General features: G+C 38.9%; 1 protein-coding gene across 2 annotated transcripts; it reads right to left on the bottom strand.

Moving 5' to 3' along the window:
- Window positions 1-1632: 1632 nt before the first annotated feature.
- On the bottom strand, window positions 1633-16831 carry zcchc10 (zinc finger CCHC-type containing 10). Of its 2 annotated transcripts, none has more exon segments than NM_001079166.1 (4): window positions 1633-5401; window positions 6716-6757; window positions 8306-8467; window positions 15186-15242. In NM_001079166.1, coding segments are annotated over 4 exon segments (537 nt in total). In that variant the 5' UTR covers window positions 15227-15242; the 3' UTR covers window positions 1633-5109.
- Window positions 16832-26207: the final 9376 nt, after the last annotated feature.

Raw genomic sequence — 26207 nt, 5'->3', positions numbered from 1 at the left:
CTGGGTCTGATGCTTAAACACCCGTACCCGTGCCTTAGCACCTGCAGCAGTCTCTCAGTTTTTCTTTTCTGCAGCCACTTCTTTGTGAGGTCAGTGCTTTGGGCCCTTCTTAGAATAGAAGAATTTGGGCTCAACACTGCTAGAGGGTGGAGATTGACCCAGAACGGTGATCTAGATAATCTAGTTGTGAAGAGCTGCTTTAAGCTACCATAGTCCAGTGCGTCATGTTGGGCCTGTATAGGGTTATTATGGCTATGCTGTTTCAGAAATACCCTTGGCTGACCCCAACTGATTAAGACTGTGGGGGAAATGCTGCTGATCCATCTAACCTACTGACTTTTGACATAAACTAACATGTGGGATTGGATAGTCAACAAATAGTGTATCAAATAGTGAAATAAATAGCGTTTTAGCAGAATTCTGCTTTATGGTGCTCTCCTCTATATCTGGAATGTGGGATTGGATATTGAACTGTTATTATTAAATCAGTAATGTGTAGTTGATCCTGATTTGTCTTGTGGGATCTCATTGACAGTGTGTGTAAAAAATGTAAAATCCCCACAATACAGCAAGACAGCACTGGACTGGAAATCCACAAATTATGGAAAATGCCAGAGGAGCTGCTGTAAGATGACATAGACAGTCACTATTTATTGGGGCTGTTAGGGCCTCTTTACTTGAAATGGCAGGGCTTATTTTGTATGTGACAGGACTTAAAAAGAAAAAAAAATGGGTACCAGAAAATTGATTTGCTTTATGTGTGCATAAAAAATCATAATCTCCTTTTATAAGTAAATTTTTTTTTTTTGGGTCAAAAAAAAAAAACTACACCATTTTAGGAAAATAGAAAACACTTTTTTCTGTTTAGTGTATTCCTTAAAGGAGAAAGAAAGGCTAAGTCACTTGGGGGTGCCAAAATGTTAGGCACCCCCAAGTGACTTAGATCGCTTACCTTTTACCCCGGGGTGGTGCCCCTGTTAGGAGAGAACAGCACCAGCCCGGGGTAGCAGCGAGCGCTTCCTACTCGCTTGCGCGCGCATGCGCAGTACAGTGAAAAGCCGAACTTAAACAACAAAGTCGGCTTTTTACTCTACTGTGCATGCGCCAGCCCACGGATTTCGCGCAGGCACCCTGGGCTGGTGCTTTTTTTCTCCTAACAGGGGCACCAGCCCAGGGTACAAGGTAAGCGATCAAAGTCACTTGTGGGTGCCTAACATTTTGGCACCCCCAAGTGACAGCCTTTCCTTCTCCTTTAATGCTGAAAGTATGGTGTTAGGCATTGGACACTGCAAACTATTTTATACTGGAATATGGAAAGTTGTATAGCGTTCAGTAAGATATAAGTAATAACAATATAACACAGGGATGATAGTGGGCTGTGCTATGTTCTGTGGCGATGCTGGGGGCGGTCATGTATATTAGGGTGCTCTTCTGTATACTATAGACTCTATAGTATACAGAAGAGCACCCCACTTTACTACAGGATACAGTAACCACAAAGATATTAAAAGCATATAAGATATATAAGGTAATATTACTGTACAGACACTTATTAGTGGCTCTATACCAAAATATACAATTCTGTATAATAAAAGCAAATTTAATTCCAAGGAGCTTTCCAATATACAGTAAAATCATTGAAAATGATTTAATTAAAGAAAAACGGTTAGTATTTCAAGAAGTATCTGATGACCATTTGCACTGTTGGTTCTAACTACATGTAGCACTGAAGCAATGTAGCAGTAGTCAGCATTCATTACATGCTTATGTAATTGTACTTTAAACATGACAAAAATATTTTAATTATCTTTAGGAAAAAATATAAATCACACACAATTTCCGTTATAGGGCTTTGTAAAGATAAAAGATGATGCAATAGTTTGTCAGATTGCTTAAGTCTGGACCAAAGCTGTAGAATGCTGCAGCTCATTCCTTCTGACCTGTGGATACATGGTGTGACCAGATTTCATATATTTCGTTACACATAATGGGTTAAAATCCTATCCAACCAAACTGGATTCTAATGTATAGTGTGAATAAGACCTTGGAGACTGGAAACTAACATCAAAATTCCTAACCTCAAGCAATCAGAGAATAAATATTACCCTAGGTCAGCTTGTCTAGACTTGTATCTTGACGGTTTCCAGGCACATCCATGCCTTTAAGTTCTCTCTGTACCATTTAAAGTAATGTGGGATGGAAGTATGACATTTTCTGCTGCCCCTCTTGAGCTGAGCCTTGGCCCTTTCTTTACACAAACTCTGAATGTGTTTTGAAAGAACCTGACACAAAATAATTAGACTTGCATACATACATCACCTCTTACACATTTATTAAACAATGGTCTTTGCTTTTTATTGTCTAGAAAGACAATTTTGACACACCAGATAAAATGTTTAAATGTGCCCAAAGGGATAACTAAATACAGCTCACTATAGTAAGTACATTAGTTATCCCTTACATCTAAAATAGCACACACATGTGGAGCTGAAGAGTTGCACCCTGCTACCATTAACAGACTCTCCAACCACAGTTTTAATATTCCTCCCATTTATTATCTAGATCCATTCTGAGCCAACACTACTCACATGAGAGTGAACTCCTCTGATAGTCACACGCATTTTGTACAATTGACCAAAGTTGGCTTAATGTAGAGGTAAATGTTGTCTTCTGGTTAAAGTGTCCATTGTGATACTTTATATACTGGTTCCATACTTTATTCACATTACTCTAGCTTGTTAAAAAAAATAGGATTTCTATACAAATATAAGTATGAATACGCCAGCTGAAATGTCTCTAATGTCTTAAAAAGCTCGTTACAGGATCAAGCTTGTGTGCATCCAATACTTTGCCTACCTGTGCACAAAAGATCTTTTACACGATAATAAAACAAACTGTGGCTAATAATAATAATAATAAACATAGCTTGTTCAGCAGAAACTGCCATTTTGACACCAGGAATTACATGCTTAGTAATATATGTTTTTTTCAGATTGCAGAGGTTTGCCAATAAAAATACAGTATTTATTTCTATGGCATACCTGTTCTTTAGAGACAGTTCACCACCACAAAAATTAGCATGTTAAAAATAGTACCCCACAAATTTATTTTCTTTTATTTAGTTTTAAACTTTTTCTCAATTGTACATTTTAAAAATTCAATTTGTTGTGCACCTCTCATGTTTGCCAGCAGCAGCTCAGTAAGCCAGATTGTGGTTACAATTTGATACATTAGTTAAAACTTTGCTCAGGAGCAGCAGCTAAGTTTTAGCTCATATTGAACATGTTCCGTGAGCTTTAAAAGGAGTGGTTCACCTTTTAGTATGTTATAGTATGGCCAGTTCTTAGCAATTTTTCAACTTGTCTTCATTATTTATATATTTTTAGTTTCTTAAATTTTTTGCCTTTTTTTCTAACTCTTTTTAGCTTAGAAATAGGGGTTACTGACCCCAAAAAAACTATTGCTCTGTGAGGCTATAGTTTTAGTTATTGTTACTTTTTATTAATTATTTTTCTATTCAGGTCCTCTCCTATTCATATATCAGTCTCTCATTCAAACCACTCCCTGGTTGCTAAAGTAATTTGGAACCGAGCAACCACATGGCTGCTGAAACTCCAAAAATGTAGAGCTGCTAAATGAAAGCTGAAATAATTAAAAAAAAAACCAAAAAAAAAATACCTACAAATAAAAAATGATGACCAATTGCACTTTGTCTCAGAATATTACTCTCTACATCATACTAAAGGTTAAGTCAAAGGTAAAAAACTCTATCACACAGAAAATCTTACATTTGTCACTGGCATTATTGAGAGGCCAAAAATGTACAAATGAACAGTTTAGGTTGGCAACCTTGCTTTCAGAACTAATAAGATGAAGGGAAATTAACAAGTTCATTTTTAAACTGCTACAAATGGTAAGCAAATGAAAAAAGGAATTATTTGAGCCATAATTTACTATCTGACAATGATAAGTTTTGTAAAGGTGAACTGCTCTTCCATGTTACCATTGTAGATTGTTGTGTTCAACATTTAAAAATCCCTAACAATCTCAAAGCAGGCTACCTCTGGCATAGCTGTATTATTTCCAGCATCTCAGCTGATATTTGCAGTTCTATAACAGTTGAGCAAACAAAAATATTTCTTTTCCCATAACAGACATTAGTACAGAACCAAAAATAAGGATATTTAAAGAACAATATAAAAAATCAGCTTGTTGCTGTTAGAACTTTAGAATCCAATCATAGAGTCACGTTTGATAACAAACTGAAGAAATCCATACATAGCTTAGAATTTAAGACTAGATTTTTGTCACTTTAAAAAAAATAATAAAAAGGCACACATTGTCAGTAACCCAAAACATAACACAAGGTGACTGTATCAAGTTTCAAACTAGCAGAGTCTGCCACCCAGGGTGTGGTCAAATGACTATGTCTGAAGTCATGGCACCTGGCAGAACACTGAAATGCTATTTACAATCTCGCAGCACAACGAACATAACAAATGAACTTCAACAGTTCAAGTCTGTGGTTTCTTCCTCTCCACAAAATATAACAAGCTGGACTACAATACAGTCCAACACTTACCCTATTATTATTACATATATTTCTCTCTCTCTCTCTCTCTCTCTCTCTCTCTAGTTTAGCCCTCGAAAAATATATTCTCACAGACATTGTCTTCATGAGTACAGTCAGCACTTTCAAGTGAAGGAAAAAATATTTAACATTTGTTCCTAGTTTGCACCCTGTTTATATTTTAAAATGTAAGAGAAGTGGATTGATTGTTTCACAGTTTGTACAAAGAACCTATTTACATACTAAAATAAGCCTCCATAGCTAATACACCAATTTACAGTGGCCCTTTAAATTCTCTGGTGATCTTTGTGTAACTTGGAAGTATCATGGCATTTTTGGTCTTTCAGAGACGGAAGAAACTAGGATCTGCCACTTGAGATCCGGAAAAGCAATCAACCAGAGCTGGGGATTTGTCAAGTAAAACTGTATTAAATGTACGCTAGCCAATTGCTGTAACAAAAGGTTTTTGATAATCGAATAAAGTAGAATCTTTATAAGGACGCCATGAGAAAGCTTTGAAGTAGGTCTCTTCATGAATTCTATTTCTTTCTTTTCTTTCTCAAAGGCTCATCCTCCGAGCTACTGTCTTCTTCACTGCTGGTACTGCTGCTTGCGCTGGTGCTGCTGGCACTTGTGTCAGAGTCACACTCAGATGAGGAGGATGAACTTTGTGAGGACAAGGAAGTTGAAGAGCTTGAGGTGCTCTTGTCACTGTCCTCTGAAGATGATGAAGAACTGGAGGTGTCTTCACTGTCTGAAGAAGAGTCTGTATCAGAGCTGCTGCTGCTGCTCCCACTGCTACTACCGCTGGAGCTTGTGACACTTCTAGACCTGGAGGGGGAAAAATGCATGTTGGCACAACAAAAAAGGCAAAAACTTATATATTTTAAAAACCTGATAATAGTACAGTACACTTCATTCAGAAATGTGCTATATACAGTATTAATAGTGTTCAGATCTGTAGCTCTTTTTATGCTATTTATAAAATATTTATATGTATTTATAAAATATTGTAACATTAACAAATATGCATGTAAAGGATTCAATATTTTTTTCAAACTGAACCTGCATAAAATGCTATACATTTACATTTCCTTGCCAAGAACTTACTATGTGATTGCATAGCAGGAATGCTTTTAATCTAAACAGATTCCCCTAGTCTTTAACAATATATAGAAACTAAAACATATTCCTAAGCAGCTTTTGTTTTAGTGTTACTGTCTCTTAAATGTAATTATGTTAATACCACCAATAAATAAAGATCCCGCTAATGATTTCCTGGTGGTTCACTGTGAATGTCCTAAGTATCTCTAAAAGAGTGCTTTGCTCAATGATTAAAAGGGACACTTTAACAACATTGTCTTTGCATGCTATTTATAATTTTGCCTTAAAATATTTGCTAAATGCTTTTACATTAGCTATGTGATCCCCCATGTTCCTCTTTGAGGGGGGCTGCCATATTTGTGCAGCAGTAGTCCGTTAGCATTAAAAGCTGTAACTGACAGGATAAGCAGAACAGTCAGGTTTAGGAACTTCAAGTAACAGTTACTTACAAAAGAAGCCCAATTAATAAAAAGCAATCATCAACATGGTAGAATTTATCTAGAGAATTCATTCCTCAACTGTGTGGCTGGCCCTCTGTGGGGCAGAGACGGCAGAGGTATGAATGGGGAGTCCAGGCTGAATTGAGATTTTTGGATGATGCCTATTCCTCAATATTTATGGAAGCTCAACTGAAATGTCTTTATGATGATCACCTATTTTTTGTCTTAAATATTCATGCAATAGTGTTTTCAGGTGTCTTTAACCTTGATATACACTAAGGGGGCCCTGACATAATTGTGGTCTCCACCAAAAAAGTTAAACATCTCCTCTTCGGCATCCTATAATGCCATTTTCACCAGAAAGTGTTTCTCCTTCTGTAAAATGGAAGATATGCTGGGAAAGCCACATACATTTCAGTTTTGATATAACTTTTTTTTTTTTTTTTTTAAATAAAAATTCAAAGCATTATGAAACTCAGGGGATGCACTTCTCTTAGTGTACTGGGCTGCTGCACATGGTGTACAGTTTAATAACACAGCTAATATTAGCATCTCTTTAAAGTCCCTGGTGCTATAGAGCTTTAAACAAGTTTAAATTTACCTTTTCTTCTTCATCTTTGTTTCAGCAACACTGTTGCCACTGCTACAAAAAGAAAACACAATTTTACATTAGCTGAACATAAATTTGAATTTGTGCAGGCAAATAAAAGCCAAATATAGGGAAAAATATTGTTTTTATCATTATATCTGCCTACTCTCTCTGCAGACTACCTAAACATTCCCTGACATTTTGAATGTGCCTAGAGCTCTGGTTTATTTAAAGTAGAAGAGGAGGAAAATAGACACTAGTATCCTGACAGTGTCTTGCTAAATTTAGAGCTTCATCTAATGCTGAAAAAGCACTAAAATGCAGGTGAATGGAAAAAGCATAGAACTCAGTTCGGCACTTGGCAGCACACCAACTGCCTTAGCTAGCATATATTCTGGAAATCATAATCAATATCTTTCCAATCACGGTCAGCCTATTCCCAAGCAAACATAACTGTCAATATAATGAAACTGTGCAGCAGTTTTACCAGGAATCAGACATCATAATATTCTCTACCTAACGTACATCACATCATCTGCAGGAAGTTTCTTTTTGCAGGAAACTTTGTGCGACTTTGGAAAAATTAAGAGACGTGTATGCCTTTCCACCGGCAAAACACCTTTTTGCCAATGGAAAAACATTTGAGAGCGGAGAGATTAGTCACCCACTATAATCTCTGCTACCACAAAATGCCTTTCCACTGGCAACAAAGTGAATCGCTGATGGAAAGGGAAACTTTGGTTAACTTCGGAGGACAAAGCGGCGCGCATGCCTTTCCACCGGCGATTCACTTTGTTGCTGCTGAAGATTGGCAAGTCATTTTGGCATTTTACTGCCAATAGATTTGCCACATTAGTGCCACCTAGAACACTATATTTATTCTGCAGAAACCATTACCATACCTGAGTAAACAGCTTTAGAAGTTTTCTCCCCTTGCTTAAGACAGCAGCTGCCATTTTAAGTAGCTTCCTTCCTGCAGTCTAGCTGTTATAGCTCAGATCACACATTCCTAAGGGAGGGGGGAGGGAGTTCTTAGCATTCTAGTGGGAGGGGGAGCGAGAAGAGAACTGAGCAGACTCTGGCCACAGAGTCTTTTGATAGAGGACTCTATTACTGTAAGTGCTTATGGCTGTATTTACATAGACCTTTCTGATAAAGCTTACTTAGTTTTTACCTTTCCTTCTCCTTTAATTAAGTGCCTTTTGTTGGCACAAAAAGCATCAGGTTATATATGTATGTATGTATAACTTTATTTATAAATATGTTTGAGATGCTTTTTCTTTAAATAATAAAATATGTTTTTACTATACCACATTCATTTTCAATAGTCCAGGTCTTTGTGCCAGCCTTTTTCATTATGTAGTGATTTATTTGAAATTATGTCCCTTGAAGCTGAAGGTTTGAGCCATGTGCACCTGGGCCAACAACGTTCAAGTCGTCTTTGCTGGATTATTTTTCATGAAGTTACCTTTTTTTTAAATAAATGACCAAATAAATTGGTGATATAAATGTTTCACCTTATTTACAGAGTTTAATTTTACAACCTCCTAGCATTACCTACACATACAGTTGTTCAGCAACTGACAAACTTGATAAACTTACGTTTGTCCCAGCAATAAACAGGCTTCTTTTTCTTTTAATGCCCTTTTTAGTTCAGTGGTTCTGGTAGGCCTGTATAGATATTTTCTCTTTCCTGTACATTCATAGCTCCAGTGACCCATCTCTAGGCACTTCTGACAACGGACATTTTGCTTATTAGCTTCACTGTTGCAAAACATGGAGAGAAAAAAAAAAAAAAAAAAGAGTGAATGATACCATAAGGTTACAGCATACTAATACTTTTAAAAACTAAAAAGTTTTTATCATTCAAGATCTGTTAGCTGGAAATTCATTATTCAGAAAACTCCGAATTACAGGAGGGCCATGTTGCATAGACTCCATTTTAATCGAATAATTCAAAATTTTAGAACATTTGCCTTTTTTCTCTGGAATTATAAAACAGTATCCTGTAATTGTTCCCTACTAAGTTATAATGAAACCAGTTGGAAGCAAAACATGATATACAGAAACAAGTAGTGATAAGTATAAACCAAAAGGACGTGCTGGGTAATCTTACAATCTCTTCAACATTTCACATAAGCTTTTTCAGTTCAAATGATTGGAAGAGATTTAGCCCAAAAGAAATGGCCTCCTGCATGCCTCTTTTAAAACAATTTCTCTTTTCAGTTAACAAAAGGCAAATTGGTTTCATTTAAAAAGTCTCTCACTTCGATTTGGTGTATATAGAATATTGAGTCTTGTTCTGAGGAGTTACTCCCCATGTTGTGCTATTTGCTTAAAGGGCTTGTTCACCTCTGAGTTAACGTTTAGTACAGAGCATTCTGGATAACAGGTCCCATAACTGTATGATGCAATGATGATGAGTGTAATGATGAGGGTAATATTCTGAGGCTATTTGCATTTGCTCTTCATTTTTTATTAGCTGATTTTTAATTATTTCTGTTTTGTTTTGCAACTCTCCAGTTTGAACCAGCTACCTGGTTGCTAGGGTCAAAATTACCTTAGCAACCAGAAAGTGATTTTAACTAGAATCTGGTATATTAATAGGAGAGGACCTGAATAGACAAATAAATAATAAATTGTAACTATAACAATAAAACTGTAGCCCCACAGAGCAATAGTTTTTTGGTTGCTGGGGTCGGTGACCCCCCCATTTGAAAGCTGCAAAGAGTTAGCCAAAGAAGGCAAATAATTTAAAAACTGTAAAAAATAAATAATGATAACTGAAAAGTTGCTTAGAATTGGCCATTTTAGAACAAACCACCCCTTTAATGAGCGGTTGTTTAACCTCCCCAGTGTATAGATTTGTGCTCTCTTCACTACACTGGACAGCATGTAGCACACTGATTTGGATCTTTGGCTTAGTTAGCTCTCAACCGTTCAGTAAGCAAATGGACCAACATAGGAGGGCTCCTTTGAGGACAACAAGGTCCATTTTTTTAAACCAAGAAAGCAAATGGTTTAAAAAGTGGACAAAGAAGCTATATTTGTCAAGATGGGTCAATCATTCCTAAACAAGATTGCAGTGACACCTCCTGTCAGCAACATACAATGCTGCTTTAAAAGGGTAGTTCATCGTACATATGTATGCAGTCTACATGAGCACTTTTTAAATAGTTTTTGATTGAGTTATTTTTTTTTTTTTTTTAAAAATAAGTCTTTGGAAATTGCATCAAGTAAACTTACTTATGCCCCCCTTCCTTGCAAGCTAGGTCTGTGACCCTGCAAACTGTTAATAAGTGTTTAAGTAGGAAGCCCAGTATGCTGCAAAAGTAAGGGCACTGGCACATTTTATATGCCTCAGATCTTAATGCGCTTGTGCCAAAAATGCCAGCACTTGCTACAAAGATGCCAGTGCATGCGCATTGATGTCTAAGGCATTTTGCAACTGTGCCTTTGTATTTGGCAGCACAGACAGTCATATCGGAGCACCTTTTAACAGATTGTGATGTCCCCAACCTAGCATGGGAGCAACACAATTAAAGTTAACTGGATGCAAATTTTGTTAAAGTAATTTATTTAAAAATCAGCCTAACAAAAAGCTTTAGGGTAAGTGTTCTTATTCATATGCATTGGATTTTTTCTACTATAAGTAAACAACCCATTAAGCAAACTTTACCCTGCTGTTTCACAGCAATGCACACATCTAGTCTGTACCATGAAAAATTAAAACCTGCCTCAATGTGCTTTATGGCACCATTGTAACTGGATCATAATTTAACAACTGAATGAGTTTCAGCTAACGCCTGCCTGAATAAGTTCAATGGAACAATTGTGATTGGATTATGCTGACTGCGTTACCCTTAAGGATTTAAAACGTCAGGGAATTTCCTATCATTCAGATGAACTAAAGAAGCCACTTGGATGAGCAACTATACATTTTTAGGATTTTTCTGCAAGTTCAGTTGCTTTAGACTTATCGCTACTAGATACTGTAACCTTGTTATTGGCTAATAGGGGCCCTAAGGTCAGACCTCAAAAGAGCTAACTAGAACTAGAAACTAAAAGGTCCACTGGTACACAATGATTTTGATCCACACTCATGGTGATCCTTTACTGTTAACAGCCACTTTCTATTCATTTAAATTGCAAATATGCTGTTACAGGGTGTGCCTTAGTGCCCTTAAGGAAGTGTTGCTTAGGAATGCTGACTTCCTGATACTGGTATGTTAATGTGTACCTTGACTATTGCAATTTTGCAAGACTAACTAAAACTTGCTCCTGCAAATTTACACTAAGAAGATGCTTTTCCAACTTAACAAAAATTATTTTAAAGTACCAGAGTAAGGCCTATTGCCCAAGTTTGCTGCCACACAAAGTTGTTTCTCAGTCTGGTTTTAAATGCAGGCAGAGAAACAGTCAATCCTGTAATTCCTGTATCTGCACTGACAGGCATTGCATCAAAATGTGCAGATACATTGAGCGGATTTTAGCGAAAAAATGCACAAAGTCTGCACTTCGGACAATGCAGGTAGAGATACAACCTTCTGTGGCAGTAGCCTAATATACACAGCACACAGGTAATACTTCATCTTGAGAACAAGGCTATAATAGGCTATTAATAGGCTGATTTACGTTAATATGCAAAGTTTTGAGATTTCAGAATGTCAAATTTGTATTCATGTAGCTTAAAAATATTGTCACATCACATACAATGTACAATTTCAGTGCAACAAAGACAGATTCCTATAGTACTAGCTTATTTCCTGAGATTACTTAAATAAAAACCAATTTCATTTAATACTTAAACACCCTAGGGCTTAAAAATATATCTATTCATATAGATATAACGTGGCCCGTTTGTCAGAACAACCTGGTGTATTTATGTGCTGAATAAACACACAATACTAACTATAAGGGTTACCAACCCTGGATCAAACCAGCAAAGATCACGCAATTAAAATAATAAAAGGCAATATTTACTTGCCAGCACTTGAGAGAAACTAACAGCATTAAAATAATTTAAAAACAGGACACCAATTAAAAGGGAGGGGCCCCTCCCTAAAACCTTCCAATCTGCAGATACATAAATCAACTATACTTTTCTGATGTTATGATGCAAAAGCATTCAGTTTGTAAAATTATTAAATAGTAATAATCAAATAAGCACAAGAATCATATCCTAATGACTATAATGCTGAGCCGATACTGAAAAGAAGGGAGAACCATCCTAATGTTCCCAATGAAAACAAATTCCTTATAGAGAAAATGCGAGTCGGTAGGTCCTATACTAAAAGCATCACATATCCATAAAGACAAAAAAAAAAAGTGTCACCATATCTGTGTTGATGAGATGCGGTATATAACAACTGTTCCACTCTCCCAAAGTATGATTGGGAGGTATCTTCAATTTTTGGGTTAATAAAGGTATTCAATATACTATAAGTACAGATGCCAGATGTAATAAAAACAAACAATTATGTCTTCCAAAGCTTTCAGCTGAGCTCCTAAGCTGTGTGAGGGTGACAAAATTCTCTTTAAGGGCCACATCTGACCTAAAGACATCCAGTTGGACAGCCCTGCTCTTAAAATAAGTGGTTGCACTTAGAATTTAAGTGGCCATACACTGCTGGTTGAAGAATCAGATTCAGCCCAGTCAGATTGGTGATTACCATGGGAACCCGAAAAATATAGAGATTTCAGTTGGATGGCTCCTATTACACTGGTATACGAGACAAGGAAAATGACACCCCTAAACCCCCCCTTATAACGCTATTATTCCACCCAAGGAGAAATATTCTGTATTGTTTTCAAATGAACTTCCTGACTTCTTCAACATAATTATTCCGTATCTGAAATGTAATATTTTATACAGATCAGAGGCACAATGACCTTTAGCTGTATTTGCATATTACCATAGCTGAGTCATTTGTTTTATTTGCTTTCTTAATATTGCATAGGCAATGTTTTTCTTCTGTGGAATGACACTCCGGATCAACTTCAATCATTTTGGACCAGTCAGAATCTTCTGGACACTCCCATTAGGTGTACTTTACAGTACACTTTTAAAAGATGTTAAATTGCTAGATATATATGTAGGGATCTCCAAAATTGGGCTCCCTAGGATGGTTCCCCTAGCACAGGCTCCCAAGGGAGGTTTGGGAGGTAATTAGTTAACAGGGAGTATCCCTGCAGTTTCAGTTAGCAGCCACTGGGCGGTGCATTGGACTATATAAGGAAGTGCGGCCATGTGCTGTTAGGTTTTCTAGCCCGGGACCTCCCTCTGTTCAGAGGATTACAACGGGTTAGCCTTTAGGTAGTAGCACGGAGGTAATAGCTCACTCTAGAAGTGGGAGGCAGGTTAATTAGTGGGCAAACATCACCCCTACAGGAGATAGAGGGATTAAGATCCCCCAGCACTCATAGCTGGAGTCAGGGACAACAGTGTTAAATTCAGGAGATTGCCTAATCCAGTGGGTGCTCGGGCGTGAGTACCAGGGTGAGGTCTCAAGGGGGTGTCCGCTTGGCGGGAGTACCAGGGAGAGCCCTATAGAGGGTCTTCTGGCGTGAGTACCGGAGGGAACCCCAAAGGAGGATCACTTGGCGGGAGTACCCGAGTAGCCCCAGGGAGAGAGGGTCTCCAAAGGGAAGTGAGAGTGTAACCTGACATTTAAAAATACTCCTGTGTAACCTGCCTGTCTGCTCTATCTGCAATAAATAAGTTCCACTGGTTAAGCATTCCAGTGTCCTGGTCTCTTCATCCAAAGAGGATCCTCACTGCCTGGTAAGCAGCTACCCCAAAGGGAAGGAGCAAGGTACCGGGAGTGCTGGGAGTCCTGACCAGAGAGTACAGTACAGTATCAAGTTCTCAGGGAGGGGAGTTACGGTCCAATCTGTCCCTACTCTGGGTGGAGGCACGCCGGATAAGGGATCTTTCCATAATTTGGATCTCCATGCCCTATTAAAAAATCATTTAAACCCAGTAGGATTGTTTTGCCTCCAATAAGGAGTCATTATATATTAGTTATGATCAAGTACAGGGTACTGTTTTATTAATACAGGAATAAAGGAAATCATTTTTAAAAATTGGAATTATTTTCTTGTAATTGAGTCTATGGGAGACAGCCTTTCCGTAATTCAGAACTTTCTGGATAATGGGTTTCCGGCTAAGGGATCCCATACCTGTATATATAAATATATATGTAGCCCACTTTTGCTATGTGCCTTTTCTCCTTTGAATGGCTGCCTCCATGGCTACATAGCAGCTTATTTATATAAATTATAGTAGACTTTCTGAAGTAAACACCCAACTTTTACCAGTGCAGGGCAGCAGCACATTATATTTTAGCTACTTTTATACACTTTCATTTTTTGGTGTTACTGTTCCTTTAAGGGCCTCCTTCTGGGATCATAGGATTCACAGTGCACACTAACAAGCCAAGGCACACATACACATGCTAGGCCCCATCAGCCAATTAAAGGACAGAGTTCTGCCTTTTGCTTCAACACCTCTTCCTGTTAAGCCGGCCATACACACACTAATATTATTGTACAAAACCTTGTTTCGTACGATATCTGGTACATGTATGGCGGCTCAAAGAGGCGACCGATATTGGAGAAGGCTGCGACTCGTTGAAAGGTTAAAAGATTTAATGGCGGCCGAGCAAAATCTACTTTTAGAGCTGAATCGCCAGGTGGAGGTAGAATTCCTATTGTTTCTACCTCCATATCGGACGATTCAGCCCTGAACATCAGTGGAGGGTGGAACGCACTTGTGTGTAACCAATGGTCACATGAAAGATTGGAATTGCTACGTGTATGGTCACCTTTACAGTTAGAGCTGCATTATTTCTCTGTGATCTCTGAGGGAGCGCATAGCCCATCACTAAATGGTGGCTCAAGGGAAAGGAAGCAAATGGGGCAATATTTACTGATATATATATTCCAGTTTGGTAAAATTTTTTACTAGGTCACTTAACACAATATAAACTGCTGTGTTGGTTTAGTATTTATTCTTGGGGTATAGTTTCCTTTGCCAAAAATTCCAAACTACATTATCACCTATGAGTTTTAGACCTTCCCTTTACAATCTTTACATTTAGTTCTACCTATTGTAAAAGCAATGGACGTTTGCGTCTGTGAATATTTGTGCTATTATTCTTCAAATTCACGTGGCAGTTCACCAAAGCGCCCAAATGACCCAAGTATCACGATTCCACCGCCCCCAACTATGCCCCTCTTCTAGCCATATACGGCTATGTATACCTCTAGCACGGGCAGTACATATGCTCCTCCCACCTAAAGAGCCTCCAATCTCCAACTGAAGAAGCCAATAAATCCTGACACAATCTAGGCATAACATTGCCCCGCCCCCTTTATGCACGTCTTAAAGTTTCAATACCCCCGTCCGTACCAAAGCCTTATTTAGGTATATTCATAATATATGTACCCTGAGCCCGTCGGGGCCCATCGCTTTACTTACGCCTGTCTACGAGCGATCAGCCGGTGCATGGGGGTAGCCATGTCGAATAAGGCCAATAGACAACCCACTGCATGCCGGGAAACTGCGCGCTGCAAGAAATGACTGACTCTGTGACGGAAAGGCGTTATTTGCGTGCGGGCGATCGGCGCCATGATTGATGAGGGCATATTCCACACATAATGCAAAATAGTACAAAGAGGATGGAACATATTTTTATGTTTGCATTTTGTGTATATTTTGCAGGGTACCATGACATTTTCATTCTTTCTTATTTTGTTGCTCTGTGAGATAGTGAAAATGCTTTGCTTTATATTATAAGTAAGAACTTAATAGGTATGTTTTTGCACACATGCACCCTTCACTTTTCTAAATTGCCACAGGTCTCTGTGTACCACATGGCAGACTACACTGTTAGAGCTGTCATCCCTGGGAGATGTCTCTCTGGAAATTGTTATGGCATGTGCAGTGTGCCACCAATCTGGTGTGGGTGTGTGCCATTATTGCACATGCGCACAATGCACATGATGTCACTGAATGATCACTGCGCATGTGGGCGATATCGGGCGAATTTAGGCAAATTTGGTAATTTGGCCCTGGGGCCAAACGATCAAATTAGAACAATGGTAATAGCCACAGTTAGTTCAGGGACAGCATCAACAAGCCGATGTAGTGCCCGATCCAACTCAATTTTTCAACCTGCCCGATTCTGCTTAGATGTCAGTCGGGCAGGCCCGTTGTTATTGCCCCTACATGGGCCGATAAGCTGCTGAATCGGTCTAAGGGACCTATATCGGCAGCTAGAATCAGCCCATGTATGGCCACCATAACTCTCCCTACTCTTCAGCATACTCCCAACAGCTTTCTAAACCTACTCACATAATCTCTACCCAATCCAGTTGGTCTGCTCAGCCCTGCCCTTTTTGTGCATAGCTCCTCCCCTCTTAGCTCTGCCCTCACCACCACTGCACAGACCCTTATCTGTAAAGGCCAGTGTTGTCGACTGCAAAAGGTGGCAACCCTATCTGGCAGCAATGGAGGCTGGCTGTAAGCACAGGTCTACCTTGTGTCTGCCAGCACTGCACCTAGAGCCTGATCTCCAATCTAGTACTAAATGCAGAGAGTAACCAGACCCTGGAGACAAGTACTTTTTAAATGAGCACTAATGGGAGCACTTTTGAACCCTGTGCTCTACTTGTGCATCTAAAAACACACAACGAAATATGAATGCAATGAAATGCAACTCTGAAATCAGTTAGCTGATGTGCTCAAACCTGCGTGTCAAATGCAGAAAAAATACCTGTGTGTAAGAGCCCACTGGTAGCCTAATTAGTCAAGCCTATTTTGTTTCAGAAGTGCTTATGGTTGCCTCCTCCCCCCCTTTAAGACTGAACAAATATTGCTTGAATCCTGTGTGAATAATTAACTGATCTTTCAGATGTATACTGGGAAACTGTACAGAAACCAGTTTAGCCTGCAGTTTGCCGGAAAGTCTAGGATAAGCTTCTGTTATTCTCTGATAACGCATTGGCCTTGCCACAAATCTAGTCCTTAGCTCTGCTGAAAGTTACCTGTAGGCTGAAGAGAGGGAAGAGAAGGGAAGGTGCAGTCTGCAGGTCAAAAAAGGAGTGTGGCTTGCAAGGGCCTATCACATGGGGGCCCAGGTGATTTGTGGGCTAATAATTGGTGCCCCATGGGGGAATGGCCCTGCCTACTTAGTAGTATGTAACCCCATGGTTACTGATGTCAGCCCTGTACCAACGTTTAAAATTAAAGCAGAGTTTTTCTTGTATGAGTTTTATTAAAATGCAAAAGAAGGTACAAGTAATGCCTGACAATATAGAATAGCAGTAACACTTTGCCACAACACAAAAAAGCAGATGGAGAAAAGACCATCTGTGATATCATGCAGAAATGTAGGATAAGACTGCAGGAGAGAAAAGGGAAATATGCAGCTTCCATATGAATATAAACAGATCTTCCTGGAGAAGGAACTGAAAAGAAAGTAACAGAGAATGGAAAACAAAGCCCACAAAGGGGAACAGTGTGCATTGTTCATGATGCCAAAGGAATGCAAGCAGTCTGGCAACTTAAGAAAATGTCCAGGGGCAAAAAAGCAAAAGAACCTTAACAATAAAATAGCTGGACAAAGAACTTGATGAATACATATCCAAGAAAATGCATGAATGACCTTGATGCAGAGCTGGAAAACTCGGGCAAGACCTCAACCAGGATTGATCAAGGGCAGTTAGGAGCCTAACACTGACCAAGGACATGTGGACAATAACAAGTCCAGAACAAATGGCAAATAAACTTTTATTTTAGTGCAGGGATCCCCAACCTTTTTTACAAGCAAATATAAAAAGTATTTTTTTTGTGTGAGCCACACAAGCATGAAAAATTATCTTTGGGGATGCCAAATAAGGACTGTGATTGGGTATTTGGTAGCCCCATTTGGACTGCTAGCCTGCAGGAGGCTTTACTTGGAGTAAAACTACGCCTCCATGCTTCCAAAACTTACCTCTAAGCTAGAAATGAAAAATAGGCACCTACTTTGAGGCTACTTGGAGCAACATCAAAGGGGTTGGTGAGCAGCATGTTGCTCACGAGCCACTGGTTAGGGATTACTGGTTTAGTGCATACAGAGAACTTGCTTTATCCTTTACTATTTTGTGTTTGTTGAGGTTAATGCTTTTAAGTTTTGTTTATATTCCTGTAACATTAATGTTTGTGGAAGGAGTGAAAGGAGTAACAGGGCCATGCATCAGTAAAACAATACCCAAAGACACAAAGGTTTTGTGTTTGTGTAAAGGTGGCCATACATTGTAAGAGCCGCTTACCGGCCCACCTAGGGCCAAAAAATCTCATTTAAACAGTGGGCACAGGTGCTTTCGGTTCGGGTACCGCATCAACAACCCGATGCAGTCAATGGAGAAATTAAACCTGCCCAATCGAGATCTGGGCAATTTCATTCCAGATGTTGGCCAGGGAGGCCTGTCGGTGGAGGCCATACACGGGCAGATAAGGCGCCGAATCGACCTTAATCGTCCCGTGTATGGCCACCTTAAAACTGGTCATACACGTAAAGATTTGCACATAAAGATTCACTTGTTTGGCACAATATTTCCTCAATATGCCCATATTGAGCTGGGCAATATTACTGAGCACTAAGCACTTCAGAGTTTCATAACCTGGAACTCCTTGGTGACTTGTAATATCCTTGGATTTTACAATAGGGGGTACATTATTCACTACATAATACACTAGTCATAAATATCCTGTAAATTATACAGGCATAGTACCTGTTATCCAGAATCCATCGGTCGCACGAAACATCGTCAGATCCGCCACACACCCTTCAGGGCTGAATCGGCAGGTAAGGAGGTAGAAACAATGGGATTTCTACCTCCTTCTGCCGATTCAGCGCTGAAGGGAGATTTTGGTCAGGCGCCTTCTATGGTGCCCGATCAAAATTTTTTAAACTGGTTCCGATCGGCGAGTCGGTCGATATCAGCAGCTTCCTGCGATATCGGTCGACTCGCCGACATACCATACACGCACCGAATATCGTACGAAACGAGGTTTCATACGATATTATCGGTGCGTGTATGGCCACCTTTAGTCTACTAAAAAAATGTTTAAACATTAAATAAAGCCAAAAGTACTGTTTTGCCACCAATAAGGATTAATTATGTCTTAATTGGGGTCAAGTACAAGCTACTGTTTTAGTATTACAGAGAAAAATTTCATAACTTTTTTAAAATTAGAAATATTTACTTATAACTTATTTACTTATAACAGAGTTTATGGAAGATGATCTTCCTTTAATTCGGAACTTGCTGGATAATAGGTTTCCGGATTATGGATCCCATACCTGTATCCTTATAAATCAGGGATTCCCAACCTTTTATACCCGTGAGCCACATTTAAATGGAAAAAAGTGTTGAGGAGCAACACAAGCATGAAAAAGGTTCCTTGGGGTGCCAATAAGAACTATAATTGGCTACTTAATAGCCCATATGTGGACTGACAGTTTACAGAAGGCTCTGTTTGGCATTATACTTGGCTTTTATGCAACCAAACTTGCCTCCAAGCCAGGAATTAAAAAATAAGCACCTGCTTTGGGGCCACAGGGAGCAACATCTAAGGGGTTGGGGAGCAACATGTTGCTCACGAACCACTGGTTGGGGATCATTGTTATAAATGATGCATGGTGATGTCATCAGTTATAATTGGTGATTGGTGGTGATATTCCTGTCACATGACTTTCTGAAACTTGTTTATTGTAATAAATTATGTACCCCCTGTTGGAAATTATGAGGATATTAGAAGTCACTTCAGAATGACATGACCTATATGGTCATGGAACTCTTTGGTGACTTTTAATATTCTTATATTTAACAATAGGGTGTACATAATTCACTATATAATTTACAGGACATTCATTGGTTTTGTGTGTTAAAACTTATTTACATGCTAGGGATGCACCAAATTTATAATTTTTTTGTATTTTTTTTTTAATTTTCAGGCAAATACTAAATCCTTTTTGTATATTCAAATTTAGCTGAATACTAAATCCAAACACATACTGAATCTAACTATTGCATATTCAAATGTGAACAAAATCCAAACATTAAGGGTTTGGAATCTGTATGGCCAGGTAGTCAGGATTTGGCTGAATTTTTGCAAAAAGTACTGGGATTTCACCAAACCACAAACCAATTCCAGTATGTAGTACACGCCTACCCCTCTCCCACCTGTGATTCTAAAAATTTTTAAATAAGTTAACATGTCTAGTAAACTGTATTAGTAAGCTGCACAATTAATGAATTAAATTATGCAATTTCTGTATAATCTAAGCCAACAACTGTGTTTATGAAAGCACGCAAAAGCTACATTTTAATATAATAATAATATAATTCTAATATTATAATAATATAATAATACAACAGCCTTACATGCATTTCTGGAATACTAGCAAGCCTCTGCTTAACTCTGTGGGCTAGGCCAGAACTCTCCAACAGTGTAACATATAAAGTTACCCTTCTTCCATAGTTTGAAGAACAAATTTCTGTTTGAGACCCCAGTTTCTATTAAATACACTGTCCCATTGGATTTTATCAATAGTTCAGCACTGGCCTATGACAGTATCAGTTGCTTCCTCCTTTAGCAGAGGAGTATTGTTACCCTTCTCAATTTGCTGTAGGTCTTGGGGGTTACTCAGTTATTTTCAAGTTTTTAAATTTCACAAAAAAGTTGCCTGTCTGGTTCCAGCAAAAGTGAAACAATAATTATTCATAGCTAACACCTCTGTGAGCAAATGTGTTAAATGCTGTTGATTATTTGTCATTATATTGTACAGGTAATTACAGGTTCTGTAGAACTCAGGAATTATTACCACCCATAAATAAAGCAATCTCCATTTGGGGTGTTAATAAACATATGTCCCAAAAAGTATTATCATTTTAAATATTTGCAAACAACTGTAACCCCTTCTTGGCTGTAACCAAGCCAACAGCACGACTAGTGTAGGTTTAAAGCATGGGGTACACGTGATCAATCCTTCAGGATGGGTCTTCGTTATGTGGAAGTGACCAAATTGAGCTATGGTGTAGTGCAACTACAACTCATTGTAGCTATGTGCAGTGCAAAGTAACAAATGGGCACCAGAAGGTTCTTGCAGTTGAGCAATATAATTGGTTTATTGTCAGAGACAATCAATATGCAGGGTTAGTGCAATATACTCACATACAGCAGTTTAGAATAGCAATACTCTGAGGACAGCACAGAGAGGGTGCACACCTGTTCCACCCAACTCCTCTTGAGTCTGGGAACAGACAGTCAGGTTGGATACCACACTCCTCAGGTTGAATACCTCTAGCCTTCAGGGTCCCACAGCAACTCTGGATCAGGGTTCAGATACTGCCTGCCTTCTATGTCTTAACCGTGGCTCTACACTAAGAAAAACAGTGCCTGTCTGTAAGGGTACTTCCAACTACTTTCCTTGGTGGAGCCAAAACTGCTCTTGCTTCCTTCTTTCCCTCTCTATCTCACTTTCCTAGAAAGTGCTCGACACAACTTACTATTTAACTGGTCCTCGTTCACAGGGTCCCTGTCCCCGACTTCTCTAGAGTAGATGAAGACTTTAGGATGAAAGGCTTTACTGGGGCCCTGTTGATCCCAGGCTCAGTGGAACTTCCACCTGGGTCAGCGGATGCAACCAAAGAGGAAGACCCACCCCTTTGCCAAACACTATATTGGAGTGCAAAGGGTGGAGTTAACCTATAAACGAATAAGGTATATCTAAACTGATACACGGGCTGTAACGTTGAAGTTAGGTAGGAACCAGTGTGCGACCGCTGGATACAAAGTCTGACTCTTACAGTATAGCAGGAACTCCCAGCCCTTCCCGGTCTTCACCGACGCCCTTTTGGGGCAACGGAACTTTCTGCTGCGGTCCAAGCTGGGGTCCTGCAAACTTTCAGAGTTCAGACGAAAATACGAGGTACCGGCAAGGCAAAGGCTAATCGTAGTCGGGGTACAGGCATAGGTCGAGGCAGGTAGCAAGAATCGTAGTCGGGGTACAGGCAAAGGTCGAGGCAGGTAGCAAGAATCGTAATCAGGGTGCAGGCAAAGGTCAAACCGGAAATAACAATCAAAACGCTTGAGCAGGTACCGATAAATAACCAGAAGCCAGCTTGAGCAAGGAGAGAATGAGAAATCAGTTTAAATAGCCGGGTTTTGGCACCAAAAACAGCAAGGAAATGAGGAAATAGCAAAATCAAAAAAACCTTTACAAAGATGGCGTCAACCGGCTTCATGTGTGCAACCGCGCATGCGCAGCTGCGCGTCGGCACGAAACTGGAAGAACAGACGGCCGTAGGCGAGGGGGGTGAGTAACGCGCGTCTGCCGGCCGGCACGACCCAGAACAGGGGATCGGCCCGGACCGGCAGAGCGCCTCACATGGGCCTTTGCCCAGTAACAGCAAGACTAAGGAAGTGGTAGGATTTAAAGCCATAGGGGCAGGTTAACCTTATGGATCCCTACACAACCCTAAAGGAATAGTTTAGTGTAAAAATTATGTTTTCAATATAGTTAGTTAGCTGAAAATGTAATCTATAAAGGCTGGAGTGGGCAGATGTCTAACATAATAGCCAGAACACTACTTCCTCCTTTACAGCTCTCTAAGCTGTTAGCAGTCAGAAACCAATCAATGACTTAAGGGGGGGGTCATATGGCCATATGCTTTTGAAACTGACCTGCTTGTTTGCAAACGAACTGAACAGTTATATATGCCATGTGTAAGTCATTGACTAACTAAGAGGTTAGAGAACTGAAAGCAGGAAGTAGAGTTCTGGCTAATATTTTAGACATGTGCTCACTCCAGCCTATATAAGTTACATTTTTGCCTAACTATATTAGAAATATTTTTTATTTTGTGCAGTCTCTTATAGTCTATTTTACCCAGTTTCATTTATACACTGAACTGTTCCTTTAAGCCTTAAGGCTAAAGGCAGTTGGAATTCTTTTTTTAAGGGCATTTGAGGGGGAGGTTCAGCTTTGCGCATGTTACATTCAATATAGAAAATGGGATATGTTTCCCCTATAGTTAAGCCAGTGTACAACAGAATTGATAGTTTACCATTAATTGCCATTTTTCTATAGTTTACTAATGAAATATTTCTTAGTGATATAGTCAGGACAAATCAGCTACAATATGATTGCATTATCTCATCCAACCAACTGGCAGTGTTTGAGCCACTCCATTTACAAATGCCTCAGACTGGATGCTGAATTAAAGCATATGTTGTAGCACCCATGTTTAAAATCCATGAACCATAAAACACTCAGACATGCAACACCAACAATATTGAACATTCCTAAGGAGCTATGTAACTCTTTGTAAAACCAAAGTTCAGGCACAGAGCTATTTCGTTACATAGGCTTTGTGATATCATAAAAATATCAGCATATTTCCATTTCTGAGTAATGAAGACAGGCTCAAACTTTTATTAGCTGCCTGGCTTTCTATTGGATACGTTGAAGTCCAATATTTATCTGTGTAATGTTTCCATAGCAGCAGCTTTTACTATTGTAACACACTGAACCTCAGCCAGCAGGGAACGTTCCCATCCTTGGATTGTTTAAACTGTGCTATTTTAGGCAAGTGAGCTCAGACTCCTAGTGACACATCAGTACTAGTCACTGGACTAAGTATCATCTGAGGAGGGGCAACATTATACTCTTATCCAAGTTAAAACTGTAGTAGTTCCCAATAAACTATAAGCCATCTGACTGATTTTTTTGCACATAAAGGCAAGCTACTCCCAATTTACAAGCAGAGTTTATACAGTACATCCTATGTCACGAGAGATGCAGTACAAGTTTTGGTAAAAAAAACTCCTGTAACTGCCTCTTAAACAAGCCTTGAGAGTCATATTTTATTAGTGAGCATCTTTTATTGACTTCACTGGGTACAGAATGTATCCAGAATGCTAGGGACCTGGGGTTTTCCAGATAAGGGGTCTTTCTGTAGTTTGGGTTTCCATACATTAAGGCTACTAAAAATAATTTAAATATTAATTAAATCCAATAGGATTGTTTTGCTTTTAATAAGGATTCATTACATCATGCTTACGATCAAGTACAATGTACTGCTTTATTATTACAAAGGAAAACATTTTTAATCATTTGAATTATTTAATTAAAATTGAGTCTATGGGAGATGGCCTTCCCAGTTCTGCTGTATTCTGCATGATTTTTTCCTTTGCATTTTTGGAATTTCTGTCACATAGAGGTGGATGGTGTGTGCTTTAAAACAACTAAAAAAAAATCTTGCTGTCCACTCTGACTTTGAACTGTCAAATGACTTCCTGTATGTTTATCTATCTATATAGATAAATATACAGACATTGTCCCTTTGGAAAATGATTCATTGTTGTATTTGCACAGCGAGAACCTCCATGTTGTTTTCCTGTCAGCTATATGTTCACATACTGCAATGATAGCATCACCATCTAGTGGTCATAAATACCAAAATTGCAAGGAGGTTTAATCTATTTAGTGTATGTTTTGGTGCTGAAGACTGAAAACTTTTCCAGCGTCTTGCCCACACATAAAAATTCTGAACCAGTGGTAAAAATTCTAGCACAGCCCCCCTCATAATGACCCATATGATATAGACCCTGTAATGCACTTTTTTCTATATTATTTTCATTGAGGATAGCAACGTAAGAAGCACCTTGCTTCTTATATATCAGGTGTTAAATTTTTAAGTAAGGAATTTAATCCCTATTATGTGTTCTTTTAAAAAGCTGGGCTTCCTGTGGGGAATTAAATTGCATTATTCAGTCCGATCTAACTAATTGCATGCTGATGTTTTCATGCAACAAATGCATCAAACCCTCAGCATGCAGGAGGTTTTAATTTCCTCAGTTGGTATCTATATAAGAAATGTAAAATAAAAGTGAGGTGCCATAAGTAATAGGACTGGAGTTTGTTTTGAAGTAATAGGGCTGGCATTGTTCTAAAATAATAGGACTTTGTTTTGAAGACATCTGTTTCATATATCAGTTTACACATGGTTGGTGATGGTAGCACTATACCTTATAATGCAGTCGATTTAAGGATTTAGTTTTAAACATTAAATAGCATTTATAAAAAAAAAACTAATAATCCCAGCTGCATTGATATGTGCAATAATTATATTAGCGACTTGCTTTTGTATGGAACCTTGCCAAGGAACATCTGCTGTGTGTGTGTGTGTGAATATTCCAAAATAACATCATGACTCGTGAATTGTGCTTTTCATGATCCAGTCTTCTATTTATAGCAAATAAGAGATTCTGGCTGACACATTTCACATTTGAATCTGTGTTTCTTTTTTAATTATTAAGATTGATCATGCATGTGAAGTATACATGTATACCTATACATATCAGCCTTCAGAGAGCATTGAATTGTACGTTAGTAGCAAATAGCCAGTTATGTGTGTACAAGGAGTTTGAATAATGTGTTTTTTGTGATTAAGAATCTTTGGAATTTTTTAACCACGTTTTCTGTGTGGAGAAAAAGAAACACATTGAAAGTAATTCAGTTGGGGCCTAGCGTGGCCATTTCTCAAATTTTTTAAACATAATGGCGCTCCTAACAAAATATCAGAGAAACTACCTAATAATGGATGTTCTGTGATTTCCTGACTAGTACTGAATGGAAATTCAAGAAGTGTTATGCCTTATTTAGACCTAACCTCTAATATTCAGCAATAACAACATCTTAATATTGTGTAAAGGGAATACTGTTATGATTTTATGATGTACTGTAATTTTCATTTCTGAGTTACACTGTTTACATAGCAAATAATTCACTCTACCTTTTAAAATTTTGTTCTTGAACCAACAAATGTCCCAAGTTAGACTTTCTTAGATTTCTTACTATTGAGTGCTATTCTGATATCTACTGGGAGCTGCTATCTTGCTACCTTCCCATTGTTATGCTGATCATCTGCTGGGGGGAAGCAGAGTCAGACTGGGTGGTGCATAGCCAACCAGGGCTACTGCTTCAGGGGCCCTTGCACCCCCCAATGGGCCCCCCACAGTGGCCATCACATCCCCCACAGGGGCCACCACCACCCGTCCGACCTCCTCACCCAATCACGTGTAAGTGAAACTTACCTTCACTGCATCAGGGGTGGTAGACCGGCAGATCAGGGGCGTGCACTGCGGGGATCGGGGGAGCGCCCAGTCAGACCCTGGGGTAAAGGTAGAGGGTTATATAATTCCAACTTGCAGCTCAGTAGTAAACACCCAGGGAAATACCCTGGAAAAGATTATCGCTAGCCCCATGTGAAATTTCAAAATGAAATATTAAACAAATCTGCTTGCGAGTTATGTAGGTAAGCTTACATCTTTTGTTTTTTTTCCCTGGTCAAATGTTTCCAAATGTGTCCAAATGTCCTGAATCAGGATGGAATTATTATTATAAATATGAATTATCACACAGTAATTGAGTAATTGATCATGGAA

The sequence above is a fragment of the Xenopus tropicalis genome, chromosome 3 (genome assembly GCF_000004195.4).
Source record: "Xenopus tropicalis strain Nigerian chromosome 3, UCB_Xtro_10.0, whole genome shotgun sequence".
In the NCBI taxonomy this organism is placed as follows: Eukaryota; Metazoa; Chordata; class Amphibia; order Anura; family Pipidae; genus Xenopus; species Xenopus tropicalis.
The sequence above is the reverse complement of the archived record's forward strand: the minus strand, read 5'-3'. Positions and strand labels throughout refer to the sequence as shown.